Raw genomic sequence first — 20,776 nt, 5'->3', positions numbered from 1 at the left:
TTGAGTTTGCCTTGTCCCCCCAGTGTGGCCCCGTTTCCAGGTAAGGGACAGTGCTAACAAGTGGTGAGCGAGGACACACTTTATCTCTTGAACAGCTGAAAAAAAATTGGGGTAAGTCAATTGAGCTAAAGGTACATCTCGTATCCGGAGTTTCGGCAGGATTTACTGCTGCACCTTTTTCTTTGCAAAGGCAATTACAGAACAACAAATTTACATTTCTAAAAATTTACTTTGCAACAACTTTGGTCTGCCACAAAATTCTCAATTTTTTCCCAAGCATATATTCTTGTACCCACACCCCTGCCCAGATGGAAGTCTTTAGTCCTGCAGTGTGTAGCTACACCAGCTCTTTTCACAGTATAATTATATCTCAAACCTCCACTTACAGAATAAAAATACAGGACTGGATTGCACTCTGTTTGTGCACAGAAATTTATGCATCTCTAACCCTTTTCTCTCCCTCTCTTCTTCTCCCTCACTTTTTTTTTCCCCAGAACAATTACCAAGGGAGCTTCAAGAGTTTCAACCCCCTCCTCGCATACCACTAATGCTAACACAGTAATTTATAAGATATTTAACACACCATGCATTACCACTTGTGCTGACATCATCTATAGAAACAGATGAGGGAGGGTGTTTCTATTGTGACAGATGCCAGCTGCATTGAGTTAATGCTAGAGGAGCTGGGAACTAATACAAACAGGGCTACTCCCAGGTGAGAACTGCAGTCCCAACATGCCAGAGGGGTCCTGAGGGATCCTGGACTAGCAGAGTCAACAAGATAAAGAATGAATAGTCTTGGTTGTAGGAGAAACATATCTGACACTAAGCAACAGGTAACATGTCCTCGATGGAGGGGAAGGGTGAGTAAAAGGGAACCAGGGAGATGAAAAGATAAAGAATCAGGCATCTGCTTTTGCCAGGGAACCAATTTGGACAACAGTCTCACACGTTCATCTACCAACAGTTTTTAGTTCAAACCTGTGCTTGGGTGTAAGCAAGCTTTAACAGTCTAAACCCAGTTTTGGAACTGCATGGATTTACATTTTAAGTGATTTAATGTGTACAAATACAATAATTGGTATTTACTACAGCAATATTATAATATCCATTTGGTTTCAAAATTTTTGAAGAATTATTCTCAGTCTTTTTCTCACTTTTGATTAGGGCTCCATCCAAGTAAACAATATAGTATATTCATTTCCAAAATGCACTGTTCATATTTTGCTTGTGAGCACCACAATTACTCTAATCACGCCGGCAGCTTGCAATATCCCATTGATGCTCAAGCTTTTTCAGAGGGATTATCCAATTTTCTGTCATTACATGATTCTTATCTTTTCAAGGGCAATACCACAAAGCATGCACAGAGCAAGATTAAAACTTTCAAGTACTCTTTACAGACAACTGCCTAAGCTAACCTTTAAAATAACTATCTTAGCATGAATATGAGTTGTATGGCTTTGAAACATAAACAACCATGCTAATATTTTAAAAGCTTTTAAATCTATTTAAAAAGATTTCACATCAGTGTTTTCTTTACTTTCATTCATTACCAGTGCTCTGCAATCCTGCCTGTGCCAGACTAATGGCAGAGGCGTTCTGGTGGACTCCAGGTGTAGATGTAATTGAGGGTGTTTCAGTAAAAGTGAACAGGAGATTCATGGGTGAGTTCTTCAGTTTTATCTATTAAGTGAGAGGATAGAGGACAAGCACTACAGTGCTGACTGAGACCACCCTATGCCAACCCTAAATAATTCTCTAGGGTTTTAGAAGGAGAATGGACAAATAACAGTTCCCACGACAGGACATCTTGGGAGATGAGCTACCTCAAATGATGAGATTTGGGTTGAGCCCACTGTGTACCACCCTCCACACTGCTCAGAGAGAAATCTCCTATAAGAGAACTTGCCCAATCTGTTCTGAGGATATGTGTTATGTTCCCCCCGAGTTTCACACCTGCACCCTGGGACACTCCGTCAGGAAGCTGGGAGCACAGAGCTCAAGGCTCCTACAGAGTGACTGCTTTAACACTATCTTCCAAGCCATAATCTAAAAAATCACATTGAAAATATCTTTCTTTAGTTGGTCATGGCAATATTTGGGCAGTAATGAAGGCTATGGAGCTTTAATTCCTCTCTGTGGCATCCCCCAACATGAATAAAAACTGTTACAGGGTGCTCCTCTTTCTTAGACCGCTTCATCAAAGTCGAGACAAAAAATATCTGGGAAATGCAGAGCTTGCATTAAATAAAATTCATTTTTAGATCTACATCTGGTCCACAGAAATTGGTTGACTGGCATTGAAATTGGTTCATCTTCTCTTTTGGACAAAACTCTTTGCTGAGACACATAATGTCATATTGTGAGTTCTGTGGTTTGTACGTTATTCAGACCATACCCCATTGTTGACAGCTATTTTGTAAAGCAAGATACTTGCTCAAACTCTCAGTGGGAGTTGAGACAAATTTTCAAGGTTTATACAAAAAAACCCTCAAAATACACATGCCAGAAATTCACTAGTGTCTCATTCAGAAAACATCTAATTAACTGTATCACTCTTTAAAGTTTTATGTAATGCACAGAAACAAACAATACATATCCATGCCAAGATTACTTTAAATTTAAATGAGATCTAATTTGAACTGAATACACACTCAGAATCATAAATAGCAGCCATCCATGACGGTGCAGAAAAGCTAGGCATTTGTGGGATGCCTAGTGGGATGTTAACTGGTAGATTTGGTACTTTAGGGAGATTCACATTTGGTAGATTCACATTGGGCAGATTACTTGTTAAACTCCTGTGGAAGAAACAGACAGAAAGAAAAAATACCATAACAGTGACAATGCCGATGTAGCAGAAGCACATGACACTCAGAAACAAATCTGCAAAGTTCACAGCATGAAGACAGTTAAAAAACTAAAGCAAAACATTTCAGAAAGAAGCATGAGTATGGAAGCTTAAATGTACTATCTTTTCAGTCTGCTATAAAATTCAAATTCCTTAAAAAAAAAAAAAAAGCAAACCAGAATGAAAAGAAGAATTGCAAAGGGAAAAATTGACAGAGAACTTAAACACCTGTGAAAATAACTGCACCTTCAAGTCCTGATACCATTTCAAAGTGCAGAGAGCAGCTTTTCTTCCAAAAAAATCTCTCTTTTAAGGAAGAGTCTCAATTCTTACACACACAGGCTCAATGGAAGTGCTAAACTATGAGATCTGCTAAGGGACTGGAATTTGAAATAATAAAGAGAGAGTCTGTAATTCTAGCCACAAGAGTTTTTCTCACCACCAAGCTCAATGGAGTTGCAATTTTGCGGCAAAACCTCTCTGTCTTAGACCCTCCACAAATAAAGATGAGCTAATCTGGAGTGATGAAACAGTGAACTACAAGGTTCTGTGACGACTGTGCCCTGATCCTCCCTTGCATTCCAGGGTGCAAAACAAACGATTGTCCAGCCCCACTATTTGTGCACTTTGAATAAACTGCACTTTGTATATGAATCCAGGACTAGTATGTGACTGTTTCATGGCTGGAAGTGGGCCATGGGGTGATTTGATATTCAAAGGTTAATACGAAGCATGTGCATTTGGGCATCATGACTCCAACCAGTATTTTCAGATGTGCATCTGTTATGCAAATAAAGATCTTTAAAAAGTGGACAGCTGTATTGATTTAATGCAACATTCTCTCCTGGAACAAGGTGCATGTAACAGCACTGCATGCCCAAAGTTTGGAATCCACCCTGACAGATTTCATTGTGCTAGGTCTCTAAGATGTTGTAATTGGTCTAATTCTGTTTTAATGAGTATCTCATAACAGTTATATTCTACATGCAAATTAAAACATCAGGAGATCTGGGAATCAGCAAAACATAGAACTCAATTACCCAGCTCACATATTACCTGGCTCTCAGAAGAGAGGCCAGTTTCAGAAAAAATGCCTCATTTCTGCCCTCTCCCAGGAACACTGTCTGACCCCCTCATACACAACCCACAGGTGGTTTTACAGTCCCATGTGGGGAACAAAGCCAGATGCTTTGACACTGTTTTCATCAGATTGTTACTTGGACTCAGTGAAAATGGAATTAGAAATTCAGGATTTCAGCTTCACCCTGCACTGCTGAAGCTACAGAAAGCTTTTCTATGGATGCACATGGGCACTGCTTCAGCATCCAAACTTGCCTGCTCTGAGACTGCATGAGGATATGCCACCTTTGGAGGTCTCTCCCATTTCTCTGGATTAAATGAGTTACTTTACAGACACCATTATCTGGATTCCTGTGAAACTATCAAATTATACACTATGTCTTTCAAGGCATATTAAAATCTTAGTAACTTCCCTGAGACATATTTGGCACTTCATTTCTTACTGCAAGTTTTATATATCAACCCCCAAAGTAACGGAATTGAGCTGCCTGAATAAACGTTTCCTAACGCATCAGACGATGTGAACCACATCTCTGCAAGAACTCAGCTTGTCATTGCTGGTGAATGTTAGGGAACAGACTTCATTCCTTGTGAATAAAATCCCTTGCTGGGGAGGAAAATCACAAATCAAAGCTTTTTCTAGTGAAAAAAACCCCATGACTATGCTCTGATTTCTAATTATTTCTATGATTCTTAGCAGATTTAACTTCCTGCTATCTGTGTGTTCTCTTTTTCAGGCAACAGGAGAATTCAGTACTGTCACAAAGCTGTCCATTGTTTCCATTCATACTGTATCTGTTGCTAAGATGATATGACTATTGAATGAGACATAGACTACATAGTGATTGAGAGAGTGTTAAATCTTCAGAAATGGCAGTGCATGTGGTTAGATACTGATATGGAATAAATAAAGAAATAGCAAGAGGTGGACAACATATAAATGTATAAGGAAAAGCAACTTAAATAACTTAGCCAGATGGTAAATACATAAATCAGAGGACCTTTGGTTTTAATATTAAAATTCAAGAAGTGACAGTGTTATATTAATAAAAACACTGTATTAATAAAATATGACTTCTAGAGTAAACAGTATACTATATTCACACGGAAACATATTTCTTTTATACAACACATTATTTTGCTGATGCAAGAATATGTTGCAAGAATAAGTTAGTACTTTTAAAACAAAACAAAACAGCAAAATAATGGAGTATATTATGTTAACATACAGTAACTAATGTAAAAAAATATTCTCCTGAATTGACATGCACAGTTTTTCAGGTTCAACTGATCTAATTATCTGACTAACAGTTGCAGTGAGACCTCTAAAAATGATTAATATTACCAACAAATGTTCCATGAAGCCTGCAATTGTTCAGACCATAAAACTACAGGTCCAAGATGAGAAACTGTTTCTAGAAGCCAGCCATGCCTATTTAATATAGATGGCTAAATATAACCTGAGCCATCAGGCAGGGAATGTGGGCATTTGCATCAACAAGATGAGGGCTGTCTGATTTAAGACGACTCAGCTTCAGGACTGGATCCTGATACGTTTGATGAGAGAAACACGCTCTGGAGCTGCACCGCTTGCTTTCCTGGCGTCTTCTGCTTCAGCCCTGTTTGTGTGTGTGAGCTGTGGCTTTCACCTGGGCTGTCTCCTGGGAAATTCTCAGTGCAGACAGACTGGCAGTGTACCCCTGCACAACCTCCCAGTGCTCACACTGTACTGCAGCACCGGTCACACGGAACATGTCCAGTTGCACCATGGCTGCTCCTGTAGAGCTGCCTTAGCAATGAAAGGAGGGCAGAAAAATCACAGTATTTTACTGAGCTGTCTCCTGGGTTCAGAATAGAGCTGAACAAGACCCTTGGCCACACCTAAATGCTCAGTTTCCTACAGGATGCCTGAAATGATTTAGTGATGGGAGACGCAAATGCCTGTCTCTTCCATCACTATAAACACTTGCAACCTCACTGTCGAGGCTGAGCAAATGCTCAAGAGCAAATCTTTTCACAAAAGCCTTGATGTGAAGCAAAGAGCTTGCTAGTGAAGTAGGCAGTCAAATCTGTGCTCTTCCTGTGACTGACACCCAGAATAGTAACAAAAATACTCACTTTCACTACAGTGGTGCTTCTTTTTAAGGGGAAACATTTTTCACTATCATTCTGTAGTTGTACAACCTTATAAAATGATTAGTATAATAATATTGTTCAAGTTCTGACATTTATATTAATGATACATTTATAAATAGTTTGCAAAGGGCTAGTGAGCAATTACTAGATGCTAAAGCCAGGACTACAAAGCAGTAGAGAGACCCCTAGGTCAATGAGTAATGTCCTAGTCAAGCCATTGGTCATCATTGCATGAGCTTTAGCATTTGCTCAAAAAGACCTTCCAACACAGACACACACACAGAGACGCACACACATACGTGTCAGCTGGCTGCAAGATAAATCAGCACTCTGCGAGAAGCTAGCATGAAAAAAACCCATTGCAAACCCTAGTTTTCCAAGACCTCTCAACTCACCAGAGAACAGACCTACTCTGTATCCTGCATACTTGGATGACTGTGCGAAGGACAAGTGTTCCACATTTCTCTGCGTGGATTCATACAAGCGCACCAGCTGCTCTAGCTATAGGGCACGGACCCCCTGCAAATTCAGCAGCTCTGCAGAGGCAGATTACAGAGCCCTCATGAGCACATAATGTCCATGCTTTCCCCCCACCATTTTTTTCAATACTTAACATTATCTCTCTCACTGTGATTTCTATACCTAATTCCTCAGAGCATAAGGTGCAGAGTATTCAGCAATGAAAATAGAAGAAATACATGCTTGCAAACTGCCATCTGGTCAGGTTATGGAGGGCTACATATTTCAGCCTTGACTGCAAACACAAGTACAGAGAAACCCTTTCAAAAGATTCTGTGTTGTGGAATAATTTCTTGGTTAACAGAAGATAATGAGATTTCCTTCTCATAATGCACTGTAGAGATCCAGGACAACAACAAGCTTGGTAGAACAGTCAGCTTTGATGATCTGTCTTTGCTGCCCAACTTGAAGGTCTATCTCCAAAGCAAAGCTGTGGAAGAACATTCTGCAGTGTTCCCGATTTCCAAAAAAGCTCTGCTGGAGAGGTGTCAATAGAAGGTCACAATTTGGTTGGGAATTGGCTGCTCCAAACTATTTGAGAATCTACGGCCAAAAATTCAACTGTGCTACAGTATGGACATGTGGGGTGAGAAGAGAGTAGATATAGGAGGGCAAATCAAACAGATTAAGTCTCTAACCTGAATTTTTCTGCAAGTTCCCTGTCGATCAGACAAAGAGGAGCAGGTGGTCTGCCCAGGAGGCAAAGATGAAGATGCCTTAACATTTAGTTCTGAACAGCACATGAAATATGTCATAAGATCCTAGGAATGACACTCCTCTTTTCCTTTGCACTGTATGTGCCACCCTCTGGCACTCACTGGTGCCTCCCTTCACCGGGGCACATCACGTTGAGCCAGCGTTTGCAACTCACACTTTTGTGTGCGAGACATAAGAACAAAATATCAACACGTGAAAAAAAAAACCATGGTGCATCTTTTCACCAGATGGACAGAAGCATCTCGTGGAAAGCACCCACTTTCCTGCTGGAAGAAATCTTTTAAATATCCAAGTCTGTAAGAGAAAGAGTCCATCCTGGGCTTTTGCTTGGAGATGCAATGCTCAAAGCACACTGTAACTGGAACTCCAGAAGGGAATAACCATCACAAGAGAACTAAGAAAAGATCTTTTATAACTATCAGACATAACTTGGAAATGATAGATGCTGGCATACCCAGGGACAAAGCATTTTGACAGGCAAGTAGCACATCCAAGTACTTATGGACATCTAGATTTAACTCCTTGAAGTCATTAAAAAGCAAAAAGATGACAGCTTCTGATAAAAAAAAAAAAAGCCAAATGATTTGTTTATTGAGTGCTTGACCCAGGTAGACAGGTACACAGAGTTAACTGTCTCTGTTTCATAACAGACAAGGAAATACATATTTTTTACTAAAGCAGAGCTCTGAAACTGAAGTTAATGCTAACTTCGAAGTGCAATTCTGCTTGAAGGAGTGGCTGTAAAAATGGCATTCTCCTACTCGAAAGATCTATTTCTTGTATGTTTTCTGGGTCACATCTGCTTATTTGAAACAAGATTTTTTAGGATCTTTAATCCTGTTAGCCTGCAGACCAAAGACAGCAAATGGAAAGTGAGAGAGGCTCCTGAATGCCAGCCACTTAACCCCACTCAAAACAGAGGGGATGATCAGGTGTCAAGAAAAAGCCCGAGATTTGGCAGGCAGAATCCTTACGGATGCTGAGGATGCACAAGAAAGAAAGGAAAAAACCTGGGTACTCAGACTCCAGGTTGCATATGGGAGGCTGGCTGCTGAACAAAATCTCTTTTCCTTGTAAACGGAACATATTTGGTGTGAAAAGCCCTGAAAGACCACACGTTCTTTTATACAGCAACCTCTGAGAGTGCGGTGCCATTTCACTTGCTCTAGAGAATGACAAAAAAAGCAAGGAAAAGAGTCTCTCCAGAGGTCACCTGGTCCCATTTCCTAGTCTGAGGCACTGCCAGACTCATGTCGCTTGCAAAGGGTCCATCTTTCTCTTTTAATATCTTTATTAGAAGGAAAAGTCAGCTATTTCCCTTTGTAGGAACTGACTTGGCTTTACAGCACAAGCATGACAGGGTTCAGCAATGCTTCAAAACCTGTGAAATAACAACAGTAATCCAAAGCACATGTCACATTTTTATCATTCACCAGCTCTTGAGTTCAATTTGGGTTTTTCTCAGGTTCCCAATTTCTTGCTGGTAAACTCCTAGCTTTCCAAATGTAAGAAATTATTATGCTTGAGTCATCTTGCCCATGTTTCACTTTGGTTTCTGCACGTCTAATCCTACAGGCAGAGGAGCTGGGACTGGCAGAGCTGCCCTGGACATGGGGACATGTGCAGCCACCAGCCATGGGGCTGATGCCAGAGGCACACACTGCACTATTCCCCCCACAGGGTGGGTGGAAAAAGTGAGTGTTGAGAATAAATACAGCAATGACTCACAGGGGTTATAGGGCTGGAACTGAACACAGTGAAGCGAGATTTTTTTGTTCTGAAAAGGAGCTATGTGAGTTCAAAAGCAGCATTGGAAAAAGCCTTTTAGAATGGGTTCCAAAAAGCCATGGCAGTTAAGAAGGTTTTCCCATTTTCATGCTTCCCTGTTCAAAGGCACACAGTTCAAACTGAGGCAGCGATGCATTTCAAAAAGCCAATACCATTTCCCTCATTAACCTGAAAATCCTGAAGAGATCAGGCCTCCTATTTAGAGCATTAAACTAGAACGTTTAAAGCATTTTCTGCATGTTCAGTCTAACATTTGCTAATTCACCTCTATATGAATCTCCATCCATTTGCACCCAAATTCCGATTGTATCAAAGGAGGTTTCCTTACTTTACTGGCTCCCATGACTCCCGCTCAAAGCCCCTGTGAATTGACTGTGCAATTGAGGACTCCATCAGATCGACATATCTAACAACAAGTGGAGCAAACAGGTCTTGGAGGTGTTTGTGGAATTTTCCATTGCACAAATTATCTAGAATAGATAAATAAAAGTATAGTAAGACACGACTGTTATACTACAACCTCTGTAACAAACCACAGCGTGGCACTTCATCAAACAATGAATTTGTCAGTAAACAGGAAAACTTCAAGAACATAACAAGAGCCAGAGTTCATGACACAGACAGCAGGAATGATTTCTTACTCCAAACAAATAAACAGACAATGAACCTTCTTTTCCATTAATGTAAAACTTACAAATACATTATCACTTCCTGTGAATAAAACCAGTGTAAGAAACACAGTGTGGCAAACATTTGGCTGTAGCAGGTGGGATAATAATTTCTTCTTTGGTTGCTCAGCACCATGATGCTGGAACTTGCTTTCTGAGGATGAGTCCCTGGCTTTTTTCACATGGTCTTAGAAAACTAGCTGGGGTCCTGGTCTAGGACCTAGCTAAGGCAATGCCATTTTTGCCACCAGCTCCCCAGGGAGGGTTGAACTACCCAGGAAAGTGCCAAATCCTCACATGGGTTTTGATAGCATGGGCCCAAGTGCTTCGGAGGAATGTCTTATTTCACAAAGCACTATTCTTCTGAACTACTCCTGTTTCCATTTACTTTAATATTTTCCTCCCTTCAATAAAATCTTAAAGCAAGGACCGGTTTACTCCATGCTAAATAAATTCAGTACACACATATAATACAATACACACATTTAATGACAGATATAGAGTACCTAATTCCTGGCTTATCAGGCAGCCATTATCAAGAGACTTGAGAAGATGAAACAAAATAAAATTCAACTTCCCACCTTTGACTGCAGTGATTTAAGGGGTGTGCTTTTTTCTAGTGGCAATGGAATAAAATCAAGCTGGTGCTAAAGGAGTTTGTAAATCTCTACCAATCTCAGTTCTCTGTGCAGTAAGGAGAGGCTGAAAGCATGATCAGTAACCTGAGCCGCCCACTGAAGAGGAAATGATCAGAATACAGAATACATACAGTCACTACGGAGGGAATCGTTTATGAGCTGAAAGAGCGGGAAGCTGTCCCAGGTGTCTGGGGGCTGCACCTCTAACGCTGCATCCATATCCACTGCAAACAGGGACAGGAAGGTCTCCGCGTGCTCAACCATTAGGTCTGACCACCAAGCAAAGGCCTTCAGAGTTGGTAGAAAAAGATAATAAAGATGTGTATTAGTTCTAATAAAGCACAGGGAAAGATGTTAGGCCACATATCTTAAAAAAAAAAAAAAAAAAAAAAAGAGTGCATCTCATGGAAGCTACCTTTATTGTAAAGAGAACAGTGCTTTGGAGCTAGCCTGCATGGGCAGTGCTAATCACAGAATTAGGCACTGCTGTTCTAACACAAAGCTTTCTTGTAGAGGGTCTCTTCAGAGCTCCACTGTAAAGGCATGCAGCTGTAATGTAGCAGAGAAGGTTTCATCTGTTCAATTTACAATAAATGACTTCATTAATGATGCTAATTATCAGGGAAAAAAAACCAACTAATTCTTATTTTGTAAGTACAGAAATTTGGGAGTTTCTGCACTGTGCTTGTGAGTTTCTGACGTGTTTTTCAACAGCTTAAATTCTACTTGGATTCAGTACTTGCATTTGTCTTGAAAAAGTAGAAGCCTGAGACATTAAAATCTGTCCTAAATCATTCACACCCTGTTTTCAAGATATTTCAAACATCACCAGTAAAAGTTACTACAGCACTGTTCATTTTACATGGTTATCTAACACACTACCACCTTCATGATGCTACTGATTAGGAACCCATTACAAAGCTCTACTATCGACATGCCAAGGTAAAAAAAAAATATCTACGGCAAGCCTATATTTTCACAGAGGCAGGAAAAACATATGTCTAAACTTGAAAACCAAAAAATATCAGTGAGGTAACTCATTCTCATGCACATGGGTCCTTAAAATTTGCTGTGCGGGCTCTCTGAGGTGACATTCACATCATACATGGCTCAGATGTGAATGCTGCAAATGCATGCATGCGTGTTCAGTAGTCACTTCTGGCTGGGAACATGCAATATGAGAAGAGCTGTCCATAGGACCATGTGCTGTCATTTTGAAGTGGTAGAAAATTACTCAGTGACTTAAAGGAGCTAAGGAACAGCTTTGTGGCACTTGGCAAGAAAAAGAAACCTCTAGCTTAGGCACAAGAGTGGAGATGAAACGGAAGACATTGGGAATGGAGGAATCAGTTTGAAGAGGAATTGCCAGTCAGGGAGGGGCATTTTTTGCAGTTTTAGCAGACATGAATAAGCAGAATGGGCTTTCACTCTCTCAGGGTTCAGTTTTGATTCACTGATGAAGAACTGCACTGATGTGCACAGCCCAACTCCAGCTACTGGTTCACCTGGGCATGGAGAGGGAACAGCACCTCTAAAACAGGTTACTGACATAGTTTCTTCTGTTTTGACTCGACTTCTCAACTGCAAGTCAGGGCAGTTGTCAGGGGGTCTTTGGAACTATTTTCACTCCTTCAATCCTTTAAAACATAAAGCAGACTGACACTGCCCTGTTATTATTCCATGAGTTGATACAAAATTGATGTGAAGGCACAGATAGATTGGGCACTGCACTCGGCATTCTCTTCCCAGAGCACATCCAAGATGTAAACCAAATAACCAAAATAACCACATGACCCCCAAACTAATCTTAGTATTGGGCCTGCCCTGTAATGGGGGTGAAGATGTGGACGAGGTGAGCTGTGCCATGAAGGCACAGCTTCAGTGTCTGCCCGTGCCTGAAGCAGCAGCACCAGGAGGTGCATGTCCCAGTGGTCATGGCAGGGGACCAGATAGCTACAGCAGAGTGCTTTGTCTGCAAACTATCCTCAGCTTCAGGCCCAAGGAGGAAGCTGCCCAGCTCTGCTGCAGCATCTCCTGCTTGGGGATGCAGGGGTGCAGTGGTAGTGGTGACAGTGGCCCTGGACGTCTGCAGAGTCGTCACTCTGGCAAAGCCAAAACCAAGGTGAGGGAGCCTGCGTGGGGCTGAGGTGTGGGGCAGTGCTCTTCAGCGCTTCTCCACATTTGGTGCTGTGTCCAGCCAGGCACAGGGCTGGATGCCAGTGACTGCCACGCTTTGAGGCATCAAACTGCTGAGAGAGCACAGAAGAACCAAAACTATCAAGAGGCAAAGAGGCAGGTGTGCTCCTGATGCCTGCTCCAACCTGCTCGCAGAGGTGGGTGGGAAAGGAGCGCTGCTGAGCCGTGGGGCTGTGCCGAGTCCTCTTATGTGAGCAAGGCCTGGCTGTGGTTTTCAGGGAGGCTGTCCTTGCTCTGATGTGGTTTCTCTGGCTGTGCCTCTGCCTGCCCAGAGCCTGCCATGCTGGCACCCACCCAACACTGCCCCCGGGTCTGCAGGCATGGAGCGACCGCTACCAAGGACCGATGGCAACCAGCATTTGGGGGGAAGGGAAAAGAGAGGAGGACAAATAATGTCTTCTGTAACAAATCCCAACATAAACACTTCAGAGTCCTGCAATAAGAACCTGCTTTCACAAAAAAGGAAAAAAAGAGCTATTTAAAAAAAAGAAAAGCATGTGATCATTGGTGGAAAAAAAATATGCCCAAACCACTAACAGTTTTCCTTTTGCTTGAAAAGTCAAATTTTAACTCTGTAATTCTCAAACTTATGTCAGGATCCTCAACCTCCTCCCTAATTTCTGTAAGCAGGATTGGTAACACCATACTTAGAAAACCTTCAAGATGGTAACATTTCATTTATTTACCATCTACTTACCTGCTTTGCTTAAATAATAATGTAAAGGGGTAAAAGAGTGTGCTTTCTAGTCAAACACACCTATTATTGTATATTTTACACATGGATACACATGTATATATGTATGACCTCAAGGAGTTAAGATACATATATACATATACACATATGTATACATAGAGAGAGAAAACACAAATTTAAAAACAGGCGAATGGCATTGCCTCTGGCATTTGTCATCAGTCATCCAAGAGGAAGGGAAAGGGAGCTAGGAGACATCTGATGGGAGAGATGATAGAATGCCAGAGACCTCCTGCTCCCAGATTACAGACATAGGCACATGGATTCTGCTATTTCTGCCTGTGCTGCATTGCTTCTTTCTCATTGGTAAGACAAACGCAACTGACTAGACACGATACTCCTCTTGTAATGATTTTTGAACTTGCTCTGAGTATTACTTTCTACATTCTCATTAGGGAGTCTGCCTGGATGTCCACATGGTGAAAAAAGGGGCATGTGTCAATTGCAAAAACTATTGTTTTTAGTAAAGTAAGGCATTTCATCAGTAAGCAGTGCAACTTAATTTTCTGCTGAATAACCGAAGTAGACCAGAGTCACGCCTCACAGGTCAAGCCTTCTCCAGTGAGTGACAACATATAAAAAAAGTCACCTGTAATTATGGGGGGGGGGGGAAATAAATGTAATACCTCAGCAATGCTCATTGCACAGTGACGGCATAATGTGGCTACAACACATCATAAAAATCAGTGATAAACCACCCAGCCTCTTTTCTTTCTTCCCTGGGTGCAATTCAAAGTGTGCAGAGAGCTGGCCAACTGCCTGTGCACTGCTGAAATGCCACAGCCACCCTCAGGACAGGGATTCAAAATGCACCAACAGTGTGCTGGGCTTCTGGAGAGAGATGGATTTCATCCTTCCAAGTCACCGTTCAGAACAAGGGACTGGGATGCCTCCTATCTGTCTTGGCATTAACCTTCTGTCTCTAATCAAAACCTTGTGACACAAAAGATGCTGGAGAACAGTTCTGAGCCTTCGTCGTCATGTGAGGATCTTGGCAGCATGGCTGGCTGAGTGTGACTGGTCCTGCAACTGCTTCCTCTTTTCAAAATAAGCTGTGTTTTAAAAAACAGCTCCTTCCCAGCTGGTTGTACATCCAGCCTGTGCTGGTGAGGAGTGGAATAAAACAGTTTTTGCACAAGCATAGTGCTCTCAAGCACCCCTTGCTTTTGTAAAAAGGAGGTTTATTTCACTCTTCACCTTATATATTCTCTCTCTACATATAAATACTGTATATCCAGTACAAGGCACATACAGACAAAACCAGAGGAAGACCACTACCATTCTAGGCACTCGTGTAGTACTTAGTCCATCTCCACCACAGTGTACTAGAGGTTGGGTGAATGCAAACGACAGGTAACAACAGGCTGAGGAGCGAGTCCAGGCAGGTAGGGTTGTGTTGGGATGTAACTGCAGCGCTCGTAAAATATACCCATTGCTGCATGCATGGACTGGACTGCTATGCCACATTTACCCTCCTGTGTCAGGCTACCAGCTCCGCAAGCAGCCGACCCAAAGTTGCTGTTACATTCCTCGGTCAAAGTTACGGAAGCGAGGGCAACCAGGGTAAAATCCCAGTAGGAAACATGGCACTGAGAGGGCATGCACGGAATATGACAGGAGTGACTCGTTTCGTTCGGTTTAGTCACATACCTCTTTCCCCTGCCAGGATCATCCAAGATTGAATGAACAGTAGAAAAACAGGGAGGAAATTTAAATATGTAATCAGGCGTTAGTTGGGTTTTGTGGATTGCTGTGTATTATCAATACGTAAAACTATACTGCATATTTAATACACACTGGAATGATTTTTAGGTGATTGTGAAATTATTTATCAATGCTCTTAATGCAAAATATTGTGAATATATCTATATCTATATATATATTAATGGGAAGGAAAAGAGAAAATAATAAAAGAGTGCAATAATACCTACAGTCATAAACAATAACTGTCCACTCCGAATTTTAAAATTATTAACTTTTCAATACGCATTCAAGAGCACCAGATTTTCAGAGAACTCAGGGTTCAATCCTGCAAATACTTACATGAGTATGCAACATCACCTGCTCAGGGAGAAATGTCCTGACGTGCTGAGAGCAGGACTACAGCCAGCCATGCCAGCTGCCTGTGGGACCAAGTGTTTCCAGGATCAAGCCTCACGATTTTCTGGTGTATATTTGACTATGACATGGTTTCAGTGTTTTAATAGACAAATCTTTCTGTTAAGGTGCTTCAAAGAGTTAAGAATGGTTGCATTAGGCCTTAAATAACCCAGACAATGAGTAACAGAGCATAGTTCATCCTAACCTCTGTGACTAGTAATTGAGGTATTACCAATAAGCCAAGGCAGAAGAGGCCAACAGGAAACCACGTACTGGAGGGGCCCACGGAGACCCCTGGAAACAACCTGAATTTCCTTGCTCCCCTCCGGACAGCAGGAGCGGCAGCTGCGGCAGGGACCGCGCTCATGCTGGCTGGAGGCACACACACACACACACAGGTCATGATTTGGAAATGCGACCTTTCTGGAAAGTGGACAGGCTTGCTCTTGCAGGTAGTTGGTGGTGAATATTTTAGCCAGGTTGGCACTGTCAGAAAGGCTGCAGATTGACATCGAGGAGAGCACAACTCAATTAAATCATCCTTTAGCCCTCCCTCCCCTCAGAAAACACATTCCTTCTGAAGTGTACCTTGCCTTCATCATACTCAAGTGTACTTTCAGCTTTTAAAAAAGGTAACCCAGCATCAGTTGGGAAGACATCACACAAATATACAAAGCTCCCACCGGATCCTGTGGAAGACCTGGGGGGACACGACCTCGCCGAGGACGCTGCTCACCTCTGCATGGTGCTCTTCGTTTTGCTGTAGGACTTCGATTACCAACTCTGCCAGACGTATTGTATCTTCTAACTTTTTAGCTGGTGTGACTAACCGGCCTACATTCTCTGTAGTACAAGAACTCAAGTTAAAAGGAAGGCAGGGTGAAAAGCTAGACAAACAGTGAGTTATTTTAGAGGTTAAAAAAAACCCCATAATATTCTGCAGCTTTAAAGATCTTTTCATGCATATGTTAAATGCTTATATAATTAGTACTGAGCAAACCAGAAAGCCACATTCGTTATTATACTATGAAAATACAGTGCTCCAGCTCCAAATTTCACAATACTGTCAGAGTTGGTTTGCTTTATAGTGGCACTTCATTAGCTCAAATAAGAACATCACATTCCCTAAAGACAGCATCTGGCCACTAATGTATGAACAATATGTATCCTTCAATGTAGATGATGCTATTATAGGAATCATATCTATATTATTTAAAAATTCTTTTAAGAAGATCTATTCAAACAAATCTGTCAGCACTTGTAATAAATTGTCAGACTCGAGCAATTTAAATGTCACCTGCTTCTAGAAGCAAAACTTGCAGGTCTGTCTTGCTCCAGGATTTAACTCTACAAGGGTCAGGAGTTATGCATGCTGGAGGGAGTGAAAAGTGGTAAAGCCTACACTCATGGGTAAGATTTATATTGGAAAAGAGACGCAAGTTTACAACAAAAACCCCGCAAAACAAACCAAAGAGTTTAAATCCTGGAGCTTGGTGTTTACCTATGTTGAGTTTTTTTGCAGTGTTTTCTGAAAACTCTAAAAAACAATTAAATTATATTCTTCCAGGTAATTTCTATTATTAATAACACATTAAAAATATGAGGTGCTAACAATATGGAACATTTAGAGCCTTTCACTAGAAATAATGTAGAGGAAAAGAAAATAACCACAATTTCCCTGAACGACAGCTTCCGCAGAGCTGACCACAGACGTGTCTCTCTGGTTCACTCCCAGGTCCCAGACCCAGCTCTCCTGAGTAGCAAGGGCAATGAGAGGCATTTCACTACACAGCCAGTCCATACCTCTGCATCCATGAGTATTTTGGCCTCTCCATGGTATCAAAGGGCAGCTCACTGCCCTGGGGTGTGCAAACTCTCCCTTTGATGGTTGTTTGGAGCAGGAGTGGAGTAGGAGACCTGCCCCCTTGGGATCCATGCCAACAGGCCAAGTACTCACAGGACATCTTGCTCCGGCCTTCCACACACCCTGTTTTATTCCTAGTGTTTTGGTCTTGTTTACTGGTGGGACAGAAACTTGAGGTTGCATAAGGTGGCCTGTTCTGCTTGACTGGGTCACCCAGGGAGAAATCCCTGCCTTGCTGAAGGCTCAGGGAGCTTACAGGACTTCATTCTCCCCCTCAAAGTCTTGCCAGCCCCTAGCTTCCCCTGAATACCTGTTTACAGGTTACACAGTTCCCATGAAAAGGAAAGCTGTATGTTTCAGGACAGTCCCAAATGTGGCTGGTTTTTGGAGGAGCTCAGCAAGCTGGAGTCTGGCACTGTAGGGGCTCAGCGTGGCTGAGGGGTGGTAAAGCATCATGCAAATGAACTCTAAAGTTTTACTGATTTTTGGCACAGATGAGGGCCTTGAGTGTTTCTTCTCCAGTTTTGCTGCTGTTTCTTGTATCAATAGAAACAAACAAACAAAAAAGAAATCAAGGCTTCCCTTAATATAATTTACTGAGCAAATACTGAAATTGGAGAGCTCCTGGTTAACCCCTCAGTCTCTGTCCTACACTATCCAGCACCTCGATGGCTACAAGAAGTAAAAACCACTTCCTTTTGCAAAAGGAGCCCAAAGACAGGTCCCTCAGTAAGATCTGGCTGTTTCTGCACCTCCAGTGCCAAGGGGAAGCTTTTCCATTGATCAGTGCAGCATCAGGCCCATTCTCATTTGCAACATTGATCTGCACTCAAATATAACTAAAAGACAAAAGTGTTAATAAGAACAACTGCTCAAAGATGCTGTCTTTAAAGAAAATATTGATGCTTATATAACTTTGGCAGCCAGCAGATGTCAATCTTAATTTTTTTCCTTCTTATTTTAAATATTTCCCTGGTTAAGTTACTATACATCAGAATATTCTGCTAAGATAGCTGGAGCACTGACAGTTACATGAAACGTATACGATATACTTATCAAACATTTCATCCAACATCATGTAAAGCTCATACATATTTATAGTTTCCATGCAAAATGTTATGCAACAACAATGTTATTTTGTGCTGACGTTGATATTTGAAAATGTTGCATATGTCAGACATTGCTAGACAAAAAAAATGTGGACATTTTGAAATAAATGCTACCTCTAAACCTCTAAAACCTACCACGTCGCACTAGGTGTTTTGTATGTATAAAGCTGCATATGAGGACTAGCTTTCTACTGCTACACGAGTGGCTGCTAGACTAGAAAACCACTGAATAAAAGAAAGGAAGACTATTACAGTACTTGGCGGCTGTTTGGCCATGCCTTTGAGCATATGATCTATCATGTTAGTCTGCGTTTGAGGAGATGATGGTGGCCCAGCCGGCGGCTTAGGCTTGGGCGGACGGGCTGGTTGTGCATGACGGAGAGAGAGAGACGCCAAAAGTAAAGAGACAAATGACTTCATAAACAGTGACAAAAAGATGGAAATTTCAAAAGGAACATAAGCAGAAATGATCAAATACAAATGGAATAAGCTGTTGGGTTTTTGCTTATTGGTGTTTGGGGTATTACACGGTAATGACACCATTTGACAACACATATTCTAGAAGTCAGCAGATTCGAACGTCCTACGTGCAATCAGAAAGCTAAAAATTCAATGCAAGTATGAAACCACACTTAGCACAGTCACACGAGGAGACTGAGATGGGTTAATTCAGTTAAAACTCTGGAATTCGGAAAAGGTGAACTAAAAAACACAACTTGAAGTCAGCTCCCCAATGCTTAGGCACGTTTAGCAATAGAATAATGAGCCATAGGAATTAATTGCTTTGCAAATATCAATTACACATTTTAGAATTAAACGTCACTGTTGGTTAAAGGGAGCTATAAAATATTCTTGTGCAATTTAAACATGTAAAAAAATCTGTCACTTAAAAATGTGTGGTTCCTGATCGTTTCCAGCTCATTTAATTATTTTCAACTTGGAATTCTAGTGGCTTTTATATTCTGGGTTGAATCATATATAAAAACTTGCCAGCTCTATCAAATATGTTACTTGCTATTCCAAATGTTAGAATACTGCAATCAGGACTTGACCCATCTGTCATATAGTTTACAATATCAGCATAGGAAAAATTCAAAGAAAATAGCCTTTCCTTTTACATACACCCAGAGAATAAATTAAATGCTGTGAATATATTAACACAATAGTTTCTATTCCTTTTAATAACAGTTTTTAGCAGCATTGTGACTATTTTTAATCATGCCATTTGCAAGGAATCTGGCATATTTATCTGGACATTCTATTGCCAAAAGTCCTTGCCATTTTGCTTGCATTTTCCAGTGGGGGAAAAAAAATCAGTTGGCTTGTGCAAAGGAGATTTCTGATTGCTTTTATTTCTCACAGAGCTACAACACTTATCAAAGTATAATGAAGAATATTCGAGTAAACCATTAAGGAATGTGAGTTAGGTTGGTGCCCCTCTCCATACACAGGGATAGGTACACATACATACATAAAACCACACAAAATGCACACACGTGCACACATGCACACACACACACACATTTTTAGTCTTTTAGGCTGTGTAATGATTAATTCAGACTCTCAGATTCAAGCTACTGGCTTTCTTTCTTTTCCTTGTTTTCTTACAACAGGAAAAGCAAATATATTCATTCATCTCTGGAGTAATCCTGATCTTTGTTCAACATTTACCAAGGGTGACTTTGTCCCCAAAAACAAACCTCTCAGCCTCAAGTGACAAAAATAACTGTGTTTTGGGCATTGGCCTAATGACTTTCACTCTGCTTTAAAACATAAGCAAGAATTAAATTTGGCTACTCACTGATTGCTCCTGAGCTTGACATGCAAATGTAGGAAGAGTATTTTACTGCCCATTGCTATGGAGAGCAGTTTGTGCCAAGGTCTCTGGATGGGAAGGAATGGTGCAGAGAGGGAATTGCACATCTCCTCCCACCCATGTCTGACAACCACAGGCTGGGAACCCCTCACCACCCAGGGGAGTCTGTTGGGTGGCAAAGCTGGGGGTGTCGAAGACAGAGAGCTCTTCCTAAGAGTGCCAAAGCCAAGGTGAAAGGAATCTGAGTTGCACTCATTGCACACGTCAGCACTGCAGCCCTCAAGCATCCTTAAACGTGGAGTCCAGCCCCTGCATCCCTAACAGTTACCCATCCAAAAATAGCTCTTAGGCTTCACAGAGATCCAGACTCCAGAGTGTTGAACGGGCCTGATTAGCACAAGTGTTTTCTGTCCTAGGGAAAAGTCATTAATAGAGAAAGAGGAGGAGGAAAAGGCAAGAGATGCAGCAGCATCTTCACGAGTCGCTGGTGCAGCGTGTACAGAACAGCTTGGAGGAGGCTCCCGCTGTGCAGTTGTCAGC

At 41.6% G+C, this 20,776-nt stretch overlaps 1 protein-coding gene across 10 annotated transcripts in view; it reads right to left on the bottom strand.

Annotated features, from left to right (window-relative positions):
- Positions 1–20,776, bottom strand: part of CADPS (calcium dependent secretion activator) — a 206,935-nt gene that overhangs the window by 39,879 nt on the left and 146,280 nt on the right. For 3 of the 10 annotated variants that reach the window (XM_053953714.1, XM_053953716.1, XM_053953718.1), the window contains 4 exons: positions 16,175–16,290; positions 10,532–10,688; positions 9,423–9,564; positions 2,658–2,804 (listed from right to left, as the gene is read on the bottom strand). In XM_053953714.1, the coding sequence (XP_053809689.1) occupies positions 2,658–2,804; positions 9,423–9,564; positions 10,532–10,688; positions 16,175–16,290 (562 nt within the window). The remainder of the gene's footprint in view (positions 1–2,657; positions 2,805–9,422; positions 9,565–10,531; positions 10,689–16,174; positions 16,291–20,776) is intronic. The other 7 variants (XM_053953715.1, XM_053953717.1, XM_053953719.1 and 4 more) reach the window with 3 other exon arrangements.

This window comes from Vidua chalybeata, chromosome 12 (assembly GCF_026979565.1).
Source record: "Vidua chalybeata isolate OUT-0048 chromosome 12, bVidCha1 merged haplotype, whole genome shotgun sequence".
Lineage (NCBI taxonomy): Eukaryota > Metazoa > Chordata > Aves > Passeriformes > Viduidae > Vidua > Vidua chalybeata.
This window is presented reverse-complemented; position numbering and strand designations above follow the sequence as displayed.